This window comes from Scomber japonicus, chromosome 16, assembly GCF_027409825.1.
Source record: "Scomber japonicus isolate fScoJap1 chromosome 16, fScoJap1.pri, whole genome shotgun sequence".
NCBI lineage: Eukaryota > Metazoa > Chordata > Actinopteri > Scombriformes > Scombridae > Scomber > Scomber japonicus.
Genome location: NC_070593.1, coordinates 12,918,675 through 12,936,156, shown reverse-complemented (window position 1 = coordinate 12,936,156; position 17,482 = coordinate 12,918,675). Strand labels below are relative to the sequence as shown.

Here is a 17,482-nt window from a genome sequence, read left to right as displayed (position 1 = left end):
AGGGCCCAGAGGGCTCCAACACCAATGTGAATATAGTCTAGCACTGTCTGGTCATCTCTAGAAGCTCCTTGACAAAAACTGCAATTAGAAACACCTCAGACACACCAGCCTGAAACGAGACACCGTTAATGCTTGACAGCGGATGCAGCCTGGCGCTCCCTGAGTACATTTACATATATGTTACTGTCTGCAGCTCACAGAGATGGAGAGGGAGAATGTGTTTGGGTTGGTGACCTTTTGACATGTCATTGGCTTTATTAGAAAAGGGATGGCACATTAGCTATGAAATAAAGGTCATTAAAGCATGAGGCAAAATACTAGTTAATACTAAGCAAATGTGCTATGGTCACAAATGTTGATGAAATAAGCTTGTTTGGGATTGCTGGAAAAATGTTTCAGTAGAAGTTGGTGTTAAAAAAAGTAGATTTTCACTAATAGAGCAGGAGAATACCTCAACATTATGTCTTATCTTCTCTCCATTGTGACACACACCTTGACAAATTCTTATAATCTTTGATTGGGATTAATGGTTTTGCAGCTCTCATGTTTAAATTAATGATGCATTTTATTCAGGAACAAGAAAAAAAAACATTTGACCACTTGACTAAGTAGGAGTTGTCTACTACTTTTACTTTTAATCATTTTGAATACTTTTGCAAAGATCATCAAATATTGATAATGAGATACTGCTTTAGTAATCATCATTATATTAATTATGTTCAAATCCCCTATAAATAGGTATTGTATGTCTTTTCCAATGACACACCGGTTATAGTATATAATGATGATTATGAATTTTCACCCCTCAGGCAGGTACTAAAACTACACTATCTGAAAAAAATTTAAATCATAGCAGCAAGTATAAAATATTATTAAGAAGCAGTAGACCGGAAATAAACCAACATAACCATATAGTATTGATTCACCGTGCAAACTAATACAGCACATCCTCTCTTTCCTCTGTGGGCCATTTAGACTGCTATGGCTAGCATTTGAAAAAATACTTATCTTGTTATAGAAAGTTTAATGTCATATGCAATTGTTTGACCCTTATGAATATTAAAGGATCCCATCTCTGGGCTATTAAAAATGCATGTGGCATTGTGGTTGTTGATCACGTTTAGAACGCCCATGCAAATTGGACTGTCTTCCCTGTCAAGGCCTAAGATGAATAATGTAGTTGTGTTGTATATTCAGGGACACACCACTGACAGTCAATTAACAAGTTTGATTGGTGTGTGAACTCATTCTTTTGAACTGTTAATTTTATGTAAATAGTATTCGCTCTCCCTTCTCCTCGGTCTCTCCCCCAACCAGGTTCACCATAGAAAGATGTGCCCCCACCACCACAAACCCCCAAATCCCCAATTCCACCTCCCACTAAGAGTAACCAGAGCAGGATCCTTAATAATTGATCATCACACACCTGCTTGGTAGAAGCTATGGGAGTCTGCCTTTAACAGTTAAGGGGCCCCGTGCTAGCTGCTTTTGATATTGAAATCGACAAATGGTAGCCGGCCTTTATGAATTCAAAATGGAGTGAACTCTTTTTATGGGGACAAGCTTGTTAAAAGATTCTGGCCTTCCATCCAACCTGATGGAGACCTTCTTTGTTGGAGTGGATATGATGGCATTTGATGGCTCATAAATGGAATGCCAATGACAATTTGTTGTTGATGTGTGGGAATCTGGCTTTTATGTTAGGCAGACATAGTACACCGGCACACCGGCAGATTGTGAGTGCAGGTAAATGATCTGGTGATTGATCCAACTGGTTGAAAGCAGCGAGGGTCTTATCTCCTCCCTTTTCTTCCCCCTCACTCATTCTCGCCTGTCTTCCTCATCTTCCCTCCATCTCTTGTCTCCACTGCTGTCCCAGTAATTTGGAGCAGCAGAGATGGAAGAAGAAGATTCATCAAAGTTGACAAGTGAACACAAGAGCTGGGGATCATGGCAACCCCATCTGATTATGGAAATAGCCATAGCCATGTTCGCCCCCTAGCCAAACAGATGTGTGGCTAGAATCCTTTACTGCTAGTATCCTATAAGACACATCTAATACACTTCAGAAAGGGGGAAATATTCAATATTCTTTTTTTCCCTCCTTTGAACAACTTGTGTCATGGCCCTCCACCATCTGCGTAGGCTTTGGTGAGACAATCAAACTGAACCAAGTATGAAAAGGAAGGGTTGAAATGGGTGAAAGGAGTTTGGTTTAGCAAGTGCTAAATCTTAGGTAATACATCTGGTCCACTTTCACCCCTGTAATCTCTGTGAAACACGATACCTCTGGCTGTGTCTTTGCTAATAAGTGAAGGACCTTGTCTCAGGCCGTGTATCAATTGATTCAAGCCGTCTTTATCCTCCCCTGAGATCTGCATGGGCTCCAGGGCTCCAGCGTTGGCCAGCAATTATCAACATGTCACCAGCAGCTGTTTGCATTGACCAGAAGCTAGTGTCCAGTACTAATGCCATCCAGCCTCAAACACTGCTGAGCTACAGGGTCTCTAAAGACCTGACCTCCTCAATGCCACTCCTCATCCCTACTCGTCTCTTTGCATTAAATAGATAGATTTTCTTCAGGTTTCATTATGCAGGAAGCTTCATTGTAACAGAGGTATTTAACAAAGAATTGAGCTTATTATCGCATGGTTAATTATGCTTATAAAAAATACTGGTGTGACTGAGATATACTGACAGGCTTTTCACAGAATACCTGCTAGATTTAGAACTGTGAGATGAGAATTGTTGGTGATAAGATGCTGACAAATGGGAGAGGTAGACCTTGTTAATAAATGCACTGTTACTCAAACATACACTTATAATTAATGTTAATTTGATTATAGCACCTCAATGATGAGTATTGTGTCTTCCTTTTTTCCTTTTTTTTGAGAAGACATTTTATCCAACTTGTTCAGGATTACAATAGCAGGACAGTACTGTGAAATGCTGTGAAATGCTGTAATTAAATGAAAAAAATGGGTTACCTTAGTAAAGAGATTTAAGCATTTTGCTTGTGCTTTGCTTGTGTGTTTATGTGTGTTACATAAATCAGTTAAGCATTGGACTCTACTGTAGGTTGGTGGCACCCCATTGCAACCCTAGCACATGCTGTTATTTTAACCACACCAAGACCAATAATCATATTTATGCATGTTTTTCTTGTTTCTCTCCCTCCTCCAGGTTGATGATTCGGTGTTCTGTGCAGGCCAGATTGCTTTGGTCCCCTGTACCATGCAGTTGGTGAAGGCTGGCACCAGGACACAGGCTCACTTGTCTTTTGGCTATGTAAAGAAGGTTCTGGAGGCTGTAATCAACCGCCTGACTCTGGCTCATGTTGTCCAGGCCCACTGCTACACCACAAGACAGCAAGACATCCCTATCATCAGGGCCGTCTGGGAGGACATGCTAAAGGCTGCAGAGGAAGAGAAGGTAAGTCACTGTGGGGTTAGACTTTTGTTTATGAAACAAATGCTACTGGTTAAGGAGAAGAGCTATGTCAGGCTATTTTATTATAGATTCAGAAGAAATATTGATCATACTCATAATAAAATATTACACCCACATAGGATGAACACATTTTTAATGCATTAAAAGACAGTGGAATCCATGCATTAATGAATAAATAACAGAAGAGAAACTTGATATGGTATCCAAGTTTTTCAGAGAGGCCTTTTTAGAATTGTGTTTTATAGTTGTGAAATAAGGGAAAGTTCCTTGCCCCTCTCTGCCCCCCTGAGACCCAAGCCGCTGCGACTGATATTTACCAGTGAGTGCGCTCATGAAAAGTTGATGATGTGGGAAACGCTGGTGTCTTTGATAATGTGGAGCTTGGCACAGAAGCAGATGTCTTCCTCAGAGCCTCCCTAATCCTTTGCCCCCACACACCATTTTGGAGCTCCGTTCAACTCTCAGAGCAGCTTATCCCCCTCTCCACCCCTCTTTCCTGCCACCTCCCTCCATCCTTCCCTCCATTCCACCGCCCCGGCTTACAACCCTTGCTCCATACGTCTAATAGGGGCACCAGTCTCCCCTGGCAGCCCTTCTCCTCCCACAGTAATCTTTCTAGCCATGGGAATAGGGCCTAAGGGACAGAGGCAGCAGAGCAGCCCACCTCCAACATGTGGCTCTATGCAGTGGTGAACAATGTTAAAGACTGGAGAGAAGATGTCAGCTTTGTGTCAGTTCCTCAAATTTCAAGCAATATGTAAAATCCAAGATGTGTTTTTTGTCAGAAATTGTATTTTCAAAGCATTGAAATTTTAGATATTAAGTTCACTCAAGTACAAATACCACAGGTTAGCATATCTCACTCAAGAGTTGGTGTGTTCCTGACACATTTTGCATTATTGTAACTTACAATGGAATCGAAAGTATTGACAGTGCAATGTCAATTTAGCATGCAGATTGGGTTGTTCAGAGAACAGGGCTAACTCAGGGCAAAGCCTTGGGAGGTGACAAGACGAGGTTCATGTCAGAGGTCACTGAGGATGGACAACATCTCCATCTGTTATGCTCCAATGTGGTGTGTCAGAGCAATCAAAAATATTCATTTGGCTGACCCAAGATTGCCGCCAGGAGACCATGTTTTATTTTCAAGTGATTCCCAAGTTAAGTACCTCTAATTGACAGCTCAGTGTGTTGGTCGTAAACAGATGAGCTCTCCTCATAAGAATAGAGCTGATGTAGGTGGTGGGTTACTAACCTGACCTCTAACTGTGAGGCAGATCTTTTTAGTGTGACTTCCCAGCTTGGCCCTCACACTTTACCCTCCTTTCTACTTCAAGTGCAGATGTATAAAGTGCAACAGGAGGAAGATGAGGAGAAGGCTGTGGTGGGGGCTTCTGTTTCATCCTAAACTAGGTGAAAAGCTCTCTCCCTTGGGTGGGGATTATACAAAGCACCACTGCTAATTTGAACTGACTGTAATTAGAATCTTTAACTCGGGTCAAACGTTGATAACACAAGTCCCAAAGTGAGCAGAAATAAGTTATTTTCCACCAGTTGGCATTTGCAAAAAGAGTATTGCGCTAGTTACAGGCAGTTTTCTCAGGTGGTGTCTTCCAGCATACAGGCAATTCAAATAGTGGTGACCTTAAAAGCAAGCAACTAAGAAATCTTACATTTATATAACCCCCTCTCAAAATAGAAGTGAGAGGTTCTTTGATGGAATGGGGGAAAATGTTATTAAATATGCCATGTTACATAATTAATACATAAAATGCAGTTTAGTAACTTACTATAGGTTACATAAATCAAAAGAGATTTTTTTTTTTTTTAAGATTTATTTTTGGGCTTTTGTGCCTTTTATTTTGATAGAAGGCTGCAGAGAGACCGACAGGGGCGCTTCTGTTACGCGACGTGCACGGTAACCACTCGACTACCAAGGTGCATCAATAGAGATTTAAACAATATAACAAAATTTGTTTTTCTACTTTTTCCCAAAAATGTTATCTTATTGAGATTTCGGCTTTTGAAGACATAATCAGAACATCATGTAGCATATGGTGTACTTATGGATTGCTTTTGTTTGCAATATATTTATATATATATATATGTGTGTGTATATATATATATATATGTGTGTGCATATATATATATATCGTTTGTACTGTATTTTTTGACATAAGACCTGTGAAGTGCATTTTTTGACGGAAACACCAGTGCTGAGCACGTTTGTGAAGCCATAGGGCCATGTTGTTGTTGTGCGTTGATAATTTCTCTAATCAGGTGGATGAAGAAGCTTGCAGGGTTAATTGGGAGCACACTGGAGTCGCTACAAGTGTGAAATTGTATTTACGGTGCATTAAACCACAAAGAGCCTGTTTGTCTGAGTGTGTGCAAGTGTGTGTACAGACGGTTTGATGAATAGTGAGATGCTGATGTGATAAGTCAATACATGTTAAACAGACATCACTTTTGGTAGCAATAACAGGTCTTAAAAACATGTCAAAATGTAAAAAATAATTAAGCAGGTTTAAGGTTGAAAATGCTTTTATATCTTCACATGCACTTTTCATACAAACTAGGTTATTTCAGAAATGTAGAAAATATTTTAAAAGAAATGTTGAGTTTTAAACGGCAATAAACAGAAATTATTAGCAGTGCATTTGCAATGAGGAGGGTATCCTTCCTACTTACCACAGTAAGTCCTTTTTACACAACTTCTCTCCTGCTTGGGACTTTTTAACTGAGATGCATTGACTTCTGCCATAGTTTTGTAATGGTTTCATGCCCTTAAACTTTTCTTCACCCCACTGACGCGGTGTTTCATTTACATAAACAGTCTGACGAGCTGGAGAGTGGATTTTTAAGAAAAGTGAGTGAATGAAGGGGTGAATGGGAAGGGATATTATAGCAGACTGACAGCACTACAGTAAGTGCTGAGACATAGAGCCACATGCTGAAGGCATCCCGCTGGGCAGGAAATGTAGGGGAACTGGCTAAGCAGTGCAGTCCCATCAGCTCCCCGCTGTTCCCCGCCTTTACACCACTTCCTTATTACTGTGTTTACCGTTCGGCTTTCACGCCTCTCGGTCCTCCAACCCGCTGCACGCTCCAGGCACACGGACGAGAGTTAGAGGGAGGAAAGTGGGGAGAAAGAAAACAAACATAAAGAGAGGCAGGTCACACCCCATCAGTGTGGAGAGCTGAGCGCAGCAGATCCAGACTGCATAGGTTTACCTGCTGCCTATGGAGCAAGAGAGCACTGGAGGAATGGCTGCATGCCCTGGAACTGAAGTGGGATGAAGTAATGAGATGGATTGTGTTAAGTGGCTGGTGTAGAGCGGAAAAGAGCCCTCACACTGCCTCCTGCCTGCCCTCCTAACTTGCCACTCCAGCACTCAGCTCTACCATATATCAAAGTTTGTATTTTATTGGATTAATTTAATAAATGATCTCCGGTCAGGTTGTGATGTCAGCCAGTGTTCCTCCTCTCACTCCTCTAGCGGGGAAGCACACCATAATGGAAATCTGAACACGCACATAAGGCATGTGAACATATAGAAGAACATACACCTCCACAAAACTGCCCAACAAACTTCCCTCCTAATGTAACATTTTGGTGAATACATTAATAAAGAAGCAAACAGACTGATGTAACCTTGTTCGACAGCTCTGACAAAAAGTCAGCAACTGCACCCGGACAATAAAGTCCTGCCAGGGGCTGGAGAACAGTGTTGAAGTCCCCTGATCTTCCTGTGGACGGTCGGTTGGGTATAGTACCTCAGCATTCAAGGCCTGCAGGGTGGCCTTTAAGCCTGGCTGAGCAAGACCCCCTGTCCTGTCACTTCTCTCCTCATTCCCCACTCTCTGTTCCATGTTCAATCACTATTGACAAGTGCAGGAGCAGTTCCCTCTAGGAGACTACCTAGCCTGTGCCAGAAGTGCTAATATAACATTTATCAAAGCATAGGACAAGTATGTGTGCTGTCACTTTGTCTGACATGCTAAGAGGTCCATGCTGACATGGCTATTGTTCTCTGCTCTTGTGATTTTGTTGTTGATCATTGCAAGCCAGGCTCTCTACAAAACAGCAAAGTAAAGAATTAACCTAACCCCTGCACACGTACTTATTCAGGACACCAGCTTTTTTGTCCATTCTCCAAGGCAAGAGGTTAGCTGTTGATACACAATTAAGTGTTTGCAAAAGTTTAATCTGAAGGTAAGTGCTGCTTCAGTGGATCTGGCGGATTGGGTCATGACGTCTTTGGCTATTGAAGGGACAAAGAGGCCGTCGTCTGGTCTTGTCAATGATTTCTCTTCTTTTTTTTTTCGAGTGAATATCAAAATAAAATGTAAGTAACCTGTTATTATTCTGCACTTACGAAGAGGGGTGTAAGTGGATGAAAATTGATCCAGCAAATTGAAAAGGGGGTTAAGTGTTTTTGCCCTATCGACTCCCACTGAAACGACGGTTATATAAAACACTCATTTCTCTCCCATTAGCAGATGAAGCCACAGCCAAGTATTATTAGAGGGCCACATTGTAGCACTGCTCCAAGACATTTTGTTACTGCTAATGGCCCTCGGTCTAGCGGAGAAAAAAAATAAAGACATTTTGGCTCTGTGGATAAATTTGAGACCGTTTTCCCACTAAATGTGTGTGGTGAAAGTGCCATAAAATGCTGTGAATGATCTTCCTAGAAAGGTGAGAAGTCATCTTGGTAGGACCTGTCATGTTAGTAATGCAGCTCAAAGTAAAAGCATTTGTGCATTTTGTTTAGGGTGACTGCAAGCACTATGGATTCTGTCTCAATTGTTTGTACACTATCATTACCAAGGGTCACCTCACAATCTCACGTTAATTTATAGCCTGTCAGCCTGTCAAGTAAAAAGCCTTTCTTAGTGCTGTGTGGTAGAATTTTTATGATGTTCTTTACAATAATGTTTAATGTCGATGGAGTAGTATTTGTGGTCAGAAAGCACAGCGTGTGTCTCAGCAGGAGGGCCATGCTTTCCATTGTAGTGTGTGGCGTTACGCAGTATGTTATTTGCCAGCCAGTTTATTTGAATACCATCTGTCTGCATTTCAGGATGTGATTTTGGAGCCCGAGATCAAACCTGCTCCATTACTGGTCGTCGTGGTACCTGCTTTACCCAGGGGTGCTGCTGTTGAGCTCCATGTAACTGCTATCCAGGATGACCCCAGCAATAGGACTTCCTGTCACATGACTACAAAGGTGGCATGTGGATCCATAGAGTGCCACACTGTAATGACCGCTGACAACTGTAGTGCTTCGCTCTCCCTTTGGCTGACTGTGCCCGACCCTGCCTGCGAGGTCACTGCTGATGCGAAGGATGTTACAGAAGCCATTGGTATTACAATAAAAAAAACCATGAAGAAGATGGATGGTGAGCTGGTGCCACTGTGTGCCAGGGTGTTCTACAAGCACAACCACTCACTGGCACAGGACATCATTAAAGGTATGTCACAGTATCTCAGTTAAGACACCACACAAAGATCTAATTTATCTAATATTTATACTCATTAAGAGGATTTATCCTAAGTAAGTTATTCTGTTGAAGGCAACACTTGTGAGAAACACTGCTCTTGCAAGTTAAGCTCCGCACCTTTATATTAATGGAAACAAAGTGACAGCCTGTCTCTCTCTGCACTCTCTTTTCAAAGAGAGTGTGAGCTGACATTGGTTAAATAAACTCCATAAAGTATTCTAGGAAGCAGTCTCTCCAGAGGATCTCCACTTCTTCCTGTGTTTAATTATTGTAAGTCATGTGTTGTGTCTGCACTGTGTACAGTAACCCAAGCAGCTGGCACACTCTTTTGTCATCATTACACTTTTATATGCCACCATCTCCTGCTCCCAGGATTGTAGGTTCTCATCAAGGCAAATGTGGAGCGGTATTTGTTTTATCCTGAGAGATGTTCCCTCGCAGAGAAAAGGGCGAGGAGCACATCGATCACACGGTCTCAGTTGTCAAGTCATCGCTGCAGCAGTCAATTAACATTTTTGAATCTGTGCCAAACCAGCCATCTTACTGTCATGTTTAGCTTTGACATAACTCATCTTTTTGAGGACATGAAATTATGGTTACCAGTGATGAATGGGAAGACGGTCTATCTGTTTAGAATATGTGTTGATATACATGACAGACAAATGGTGCTATTTGTTTTGTTACCTAATGATATAATTGTTATTCAACATTGTTTCGTGATATATGATTCATGTCATTTATTTCTTCACGTCATTATCCATTGTAGCAGAGTAAGAGGATTTAGCAATGAGGAGGAATCTTCTTACAAAGGCTCAAATTAAAATTTTAGAATGTAATAATAGAAGATAATTAATAATGAATACAATACATATTTAGAATTGTAGATATGTTAAATACTTGCTAAATATATATATATATTGGTGCATCTCCAATCAAATTGCATTAAAAAAAGGAGTTTTATTTTCATTTATTTTATGGAAACCATTAAGTGTGTTACTGGGTCATTGGTTAACTGGGGCAAAACCAACCCAGATTTTCACCCTTGAAATGTGTGTTTCTTTGATTAAGGACTGTACAGACTGCTTCCCTAAAACCATTTACTGATTCATCATTGATGGAATCCGTTACCTTACCCCGCACGCATAACCAAGCCCTGGAAGCCTAACCCGTGGGCGTTTTTATGGGTCACTAGCCTATGCTCATTGGGTGATGAATCCAAAAAGTCAAAGGAGGAAAAGTAACACCTCTGGCGCTAGCAGTCACAGCCTCACAACTGCTGCTGTCAGCGAGCAGACAGGCAACAACACTGGAGCAAAATGTGACTGCACACACCCCCTCCTTCGGTTACTTGCGTTAGGATTCACAGCTGATAGACGTGACATATGCTTCAAATGAAACCTTTAAACATCTTGTCTCAACTCGTTACTTACGATAGAGAGGTTCTCTCGAAGATAGGCCCCTGCAACTCCCTCAACTTTTAGCGAAGGACATAAATAGGGGAATGTGGCATTTTAAAAGAAAAAAAAGGATAGTAAGTTAAGTCATCCATTATTTTACACTTTCTGCATCATAATGAAGCCGGTTTCGAGTTATTTGATTCCAAATACCCAAAACTTAAACAAACATGCTTCCAGTACTTAAATAAAGAAGTCTTCCTTTTCTCTGTGGCTCCACTGAACACACCCAGCCCCTCAGCCTCTTTGTTCATTCTCCTCGGACTAAATTAACAATTTTCATGAGCCAACACTTGCTAATTACCACCTCGTTTACCGGTTAATTTGACCAGTTTGGAAGTCAGTGTAGCACAACTAAAAACCACTGGCTCTGGGCCTTGGCCACTGCTTAAAAGCCCCCAAAGCCCAGCAGGCATCAGCCATTCCTCACAGGAGCCCCCCCTTCTCTCCTTTTCACCACAGCCTTCACCGACACCCCACCTTCTATTCACTTAGGCCTACAATATTTAGATATTAATCAGTTCAAACAAAAATGGTTGATGTTTAGCATAAAAGGGTGGTGTGGGCATTAGTAATGATTTGGTTTTGAAAACAGAGAGATTTAACAGCAGCCTTTTCAGCTCCCTGTGTGTTCGCCGTGAAGCAGAATAATGGCTGGTCCTCTCGGGTAGATGGTTTAGTTCCATCCCATTGCTAATGTGATGGCTTTTTGAATCTTACAGCCTCTGTCCACTGGGCCTCTCAATGAGACTCCCTGCGTAGCCCAAAGGGGGGCTGAGAGACCTGGGGAAGAGATTGGGTGTGTGATGAGACGTGTTCAGAGGATTTTGTTTGATTGTACAGAACCATTTGTGCAGAGTGTTGCAAAGCAGCCTGTGTCCACTTTCCACTCTCAAAGACAAAAATCACAGAATTGCATGGTCACTCAAGTCACCTTTACCCCCCTCTTGTTTTGTTTTTATGCATAAAGCTGACACGTGTGTGTGTGTGCACGGACACTGAAAGAGACACTCAAAGAGAGAACGCAATTATTTCCTATCTGTTCGTACAAAGATTAAAACACACTGACATGAAACAGGCTTAGTTTGCAAGGTGTGATGAAGGGTGTGTTTCTTCTCTTAATAAAACCATCCTGTCTGTGATCTGCCTAGCTCATTCAGTTGTCAGCTAGCCATCTCCAGAGTATCCTGCTTCCCAGGGTGCACCACATGCTCTGATAACACATACGTATTTAGGCTTTTAATGCCCTCCAAAAAAAGGCTGTGTGTTCAGTGGGGGTATTTTAAGCTGTAGCGCATATTAGCTAATTAGCGTGTGGGCTCTTTGTAAGGATGTTTGGCATGCTGTGTGTGCTTCAAATGAAAGAGAATGAAGCTTATTAAATAGTGCAGAACTGCTCTTGTAACCTCTGTGTTTGAAATTCACTCTCGACAAGTTCACATAGATGTCAGATAGTAGTACAGCAGTAGTTGTAGATGTTTTAAAAATGTTTGTGTTTGTCCATTGAGACTACAATAAACCGTCAGTAATTACATTTTGACATACATTATACTAGACAAATTGTGGATGTAAAGAGAGTGACATTTTTAAAAGTGACAGTACAACTGTGGATAAGCACACTTTTCCAGATACTTAACTCTACTGTGACCATGTTTCAACCACACAGGGGCCACACCCAGTCCCATTCAGCATGCTGGTAAATCAGAATAAATAAGCCAGGACAGCCAACCATGAGACAGGAACACTTGTGACCAATTAGTGCATGGAGCAGAAGAGTGAAGGGGGCAACATCCCAGCGGGCTGCCGCTAAATAGACAGGCTGTCATCAAGACCAGGCTCTGAGACACTCAATGAATTCTCACATGTCCTCTGTCCGTCTGTAGTCCGGCCACACACACACACACACACACGTGCGCTAACGACATCTCTAAGCTCTGGTAAAGCTGAGCAGCAGTCCCAACACAGCTTCCTAACATCCCAACACAACAGGAGCAGAGGATCCATTCCACTAGATCCCCCCAACAAGCTGCTCAATTGTCCAAAAGGGCATGGCAAGATCACACACCCCCTCCCTTGCTTGTGTGCGTGCGTGCGTGCGTGTGCTTGTATATGGCTCTCTGTGCAAGTTTGGGAGGGGTAGCTCAGAGTTCAGTCCTAGCTAACCATATGTCTGCACTGCAGGGAGTTGAATGGGGGGGCTACAATCTGCCAAGGATTTAAGAATGTCAATAATTTGTAAATAGGCCCATGTTCCCTGGTCAAAGAGTTAAGTGCAGCCTCTGTCCTGGAATGGCCCCTGTGGGAGAGCTATATGAAAACTTAATGTCCAACTTCAGGCCAAGTTCCCATGAAGCTAACGTCACTATCTACTTTTTTTCCTTCACCCCTCTTCTTCCTCCCTACCTTTACCTGGCAGGACTTGAAGAAAGTTTGAAAAGCTCGCTACAAGAGTCCAGTCCGTCCGTGGCCTTGGTTCCAGTCCTGAACTTGCCTGACTCCCAGATCCTCCACCTGTCCTGCTGGCTCAGTTTATAGAAACACAGCCAGAATCAACAACCAGACTCCAGTCATCCACAGCACTGGAATTCAGTGGGGCTTTTCTGGAGGCGCGGCTCTGACAGCCCAACACCTAATGACTTACAACAGGACAGCAGTGAATGCGGAACAGAAGAACTGCATAGCTGCTTATTAATGTTGACTGTTCATCACTGCTGATTGTTGAAATGCAAAGCTCTGTGTGTCTCCAAGTTGATTTGATGACGTGCCATTTTGAGGATGTGTTTATTCCTCTTCATACCTCAGAAGTTGGGCCGATAATCCACTTTGTCCTACACTAGAGTTGTATACTACTGCAGCTGTTATTCTGCCTCAGAGACAAGTCGTATGGAACTTCTATAACTTAAAGCTGCATACCAAAAGACTGGAGACCATAGTCTACAAAAGGAGACACCAGCAGTGTCTCATTCCATGAAGCGATAAACTGTAACCCCTGATATCCCACTGTTTCTGCTGGAATTTCTCTTAGTACGCTAGCTAACACCCCTCATAAAGGCCCAGCTCCAGCACTGACACCATCTGTTCAGTTGTAAAGCTATAGATTTACTGTGTGACTGGTTTGTGGCTGTTTTTAATGTGTGCGGATGAGGTGACTGTGTCTCCCTCTCATGCTCCACGGGATTCAAGGTGTGTTATTATTGTGTAATAGGCAATCAGCACCGAGCACCTGAAAAGATTAAGCCTCTTTATGTTTTCTATTGATTCTAAGGCCGGCTGGTTAATAGGAGAGGGATGCTACCACACACAGCTGCAGGGTAGGAATGTGTGTGTGTGTGTGTGAGTTTGAGTGTGTGCTGGGGATGTCAATGGACACAGTGTGATGATGTGGGAAGAAAATAACACTATTAACCATTGCTCCTGGAACATTTCTTTTCTCAAAGATCATGAACCGTATTGATGATCTGAGTTGGAATGCATCTTCACTCCAGTTATTCTCTTCATCGCGGCTGTGATGGCGGGAGAGTGGAGTGGGCTATTGATCTTCACCCACCGCAATGTTGTTTTGATTGTTGTTATCAAAAATTGAACAATAGAGGCAGCCAGTAGAGCCTGAAGATTTTTATTGAGAGTTGAAAAACACAAACAAGCCATTATTTATGAGAGTGAGCAAGCCAATGCCCCATAAATATACAGTGTGTGTTAATGTTCACCTGGTTTGTTTTAAAGGGCCTCACCAGCAGGAGATTTACAACGTCTGAATAATGCATGCATGATCATTTTTACAAAGATACTTTTTATTATGTACAGTATACCTCTGTTAAGTGAACATCCAAATATTTCACTGAAAATGTTTGATTGCATTTCAGTGTTTTCAACAGTAACTGTTTTGAAATAAATAGCCCACTTTCAGCAGAGGGCACTCCTCTAAGAATGGTTTCTTTGTCAGTTTTCTTAACTTTCTTAATATGTTTACCAGTCTGAATGTCAAGCTGAGCAAACTCTCTGTTGAACAAACTTGCATGTTCAGGGGTATTACTTGATAGGGGTTTTAAAATGTTTTTTGTTCAAACTGAGCAATTATATTTAAGGCACAACTTTTTCAATTATATACAAATACTAAAAAGCAGTAGATCCCGTGACATTTAAAACACACATTTTAGTAACAACCTTTCAGTTTAGCTCTTCTTTTTTGGACTCCACTTATAGAAGTGTTAGATTTACTTAACTTTGATATTTAAATTCCAAAGTTGCAAAATGTCTATTCATTGACTTTTGAATCATGTGCTTTTCTCCATAGTGAGACAACGACAAGTTAAGTTACAAGAAATCCATGTGTAACAAAACCTAAAAATACAAGACTCTGCATTTCAGTAAACACAAAGGAGCTCAGCCACTACAATTTACTGCATGGCGACCACTTGTCGATCACAGCTATAAACATAACATTCTGTCTTTCAGCAGGCATGTTTTCATACAGACACAGGCAAAGCCACAAGTATATATCAACACATCCTCATCATAGCCAGTGAGATGTCCTATGGCACACATTTCTTTGTGTCCTTACCGCTATGTTTCCTAACAAAATGAATAAAGACAGGGTGACATTTAGTTTTTTTTCATGTGTTTTGTCAAATGTACATTTTCTACCAAGCTGACCTGCAACCATTCTACATTGGCTGTTGTAGCCAATATTGTCCTTGGTGTGCAGTGTACCAGCCTGCGGCCCTTGTCATTGTGGCCTTGCACATGGACTTTAACTGTGTGTTTCTTCCTCCAGGCTAGCCAGGCCAATGTGTATGACTCTCTTTCCCCATAGCAGTGGGCTACAGTAGGGGAGCTCAGTTCAGAAGCAACTTCACTGCACGAGACGCCTGCTGACATTGTGGTCTGTTTGCCTCAGTGACTGTGGTTTTGTTTGTTTTCATGTTTGAATCCTTTTTGTTTCATAATATATAGTTTTGTTCCCCTGACGCATTGTGAAAGCCTGTCTTTATGGTCTCAGAACTGACTTAATGAAACGTTCTATCTGCTGAACTGGGAGGTAATCACAGATCACACAATCACAACCACAGCTATTGAGTGGTGTGTGCTGCCCTCTTCTGGTCAACATAAACATTGCAATTTAAAACTAACTATTTCACCCCATATCCTGTTGCAAAATTTACACTTACTTTACTTTTATAGGTGCATAGTTTTCAGTCATCAGATAATAAATTATGGAATTTTAAATTTAAAAAAATAGAATTTCTACCTCTATTATTTATTCCAGTATTTTAAATTACTGGATGATTTTTGTGCAGTAATGTGTTTTTACTCATACTGTTTTATCAAAACAGTTCAAACAATTCAGCTTTATTTCTACTTTACTTCTACTTTACAACAGAGGAAGTCAGAATCTTCCATTTCTGAAATTATGGGACAAGCGCTTCTTAAACAAGATGTGATTCTTTGCCACGCACATTTTTCTCTATTATGTGTGTAATGCAGTGAACATTGCTGTCATGAAAAAGCAAGCACAATGTTTATCAATTCTTAGTTCTTCAGCTAAGTCACATTTTCAGATGAGGCTAAAACATTTTCACTTTTCTGAGCAGGAATACCAACTAAGAAAAGTAATAATGGCTCTACGCTATTTACGTGTGCCATTGTACCAGGAGCCTGGTACTGACATACCTACCAAATAGGGCTACAACCAATGGTCAATGGTAGGTTGTGATTATTTGTTATAATAATCTTACAATTTTTGATAAGGTGTCAAATAACTATTTATAAAATAATGAAATTATGAAAAATGTCCATTTATTCTTAGATCCCAAGATGACACCTTCATATTTGACATATTTTGTAATTTGTTGATCCAACCAACGCAAATATATTTTACAGTGATATAGAACAGTAAAGCAACAAAAAATTTTCTTCACAAACAATGAAATAATCAAATAATGTTGGTGATCAGTTTTTGTTCATTGATTAATTGATTTCACTTCTATTTGAATATAATCCAATTGGTCATACATGAAAGGCTTGTTGACTATGCTGGAGTGCACAGTCAGCTATCTTGAAAGAATGATGGGGCCAAAGAAGAACATCCACCCACACAGATCAGCATTTCCTGTTTGATTCTCACCATCCACTAGCTGTAGGAATATCAAATATCCAGAAAATATCAACAAACACTGAGGCTAAAACCAGAAAGAGAAGTATATCTAACAGGGTGGGGAAACATGTGGTTACTCAATAGCCTAAACTAGGTTCACAGGCCAAACCCCAGACCAAAGGCATAAATCTACACTCAACATAAACTAGTATCACATTTTCATCTTTCTGTTGCCGCTGTAACTATATGCATAACATAACATTTTGTAATATGGCAAACCTGTCAACACACTGAGGCAAAGCTTCAGATGTAAAGATATGTACACTTGAAAAACAAAACAACACAAACACATGCAGAGAAGAACAAATGCATCAGCTGAGGACTCAGTTGTTTGTACATTTATGGTACACGAACCCGATTTAAGAACCAAAATGAATCAGAGAGACGAGATGGTTTAAAATGAGGAGTGAACAAGACCATACATTTCAAACTAACCTTCAATGAACAGTGGAAGGAGACTGCAAACCCACTTGCCTGTCAATATTGCTATAATATCTCTTTCTTCAACACACCCAATGTCTCAGCTTGAGTGATTGCACATTATGATGATACTTCACTTTTGGAGACTTATAAGCAGGTATGTATTGTACATAAAAGCATGATTATTTACACTATAGTTTACTCTATAGTATATTTTGTGTAGAATGGTAACGTGATCATGTAGAATATGGTATTTGAGCTATTACCTGTCTCTGTGATGAATACTACTTTATGTGACTGTAACCATACTGTGACGGACTGTGAGAGAAGTCCAGATGTGTTAATGTTTAAGGCTGTAGTTTGCCGAGTTGAAATGTCATATTGCGTTGGCTGTTGTGGAGTCCAAAATAACAGCATGAGGTATTACAGTACAGTACAAAGATTCAAAGGTATTTTGGCCGTAACAAAATATTCACATCCAGCACTTGTTGGATGT

At 41.0% G+C, this 17,482-nt stretch overlaps 1 protein-coding gene across 1 annotated transcript in view; it reads left to right on the top strand.

Annotated features, from left to right (window-relative positions):
• Positions 1-15,567, top strand: part of dph6 (diphthamine biosynthesis 6) — a 59,044-nt gene extending 43,477 nt beyond the window's left edge. Inside the window, exons 13-15 of the mRNA XM_053336028.1 lie at positions 3,184-3,432; positions 8,538-8,928; positions 12,829-15,567. Of these exons, the coding sequence (XP_053192003.1) occupies positions 3,184-3,432; positions 8,538-8,928; positions 12,829-12,947 (759 nt within the window). The 3' untranslated portion in view covers positions 12,948-15,567. The remainder of the gene's footprint in view (positions 1-3,183; positions 3,433-8,537; positions 8,929-12,828) is intronic.
• The last annotated feature ends 1,915 nt before the right edge of the window (positions 15,568-17,482 follow it).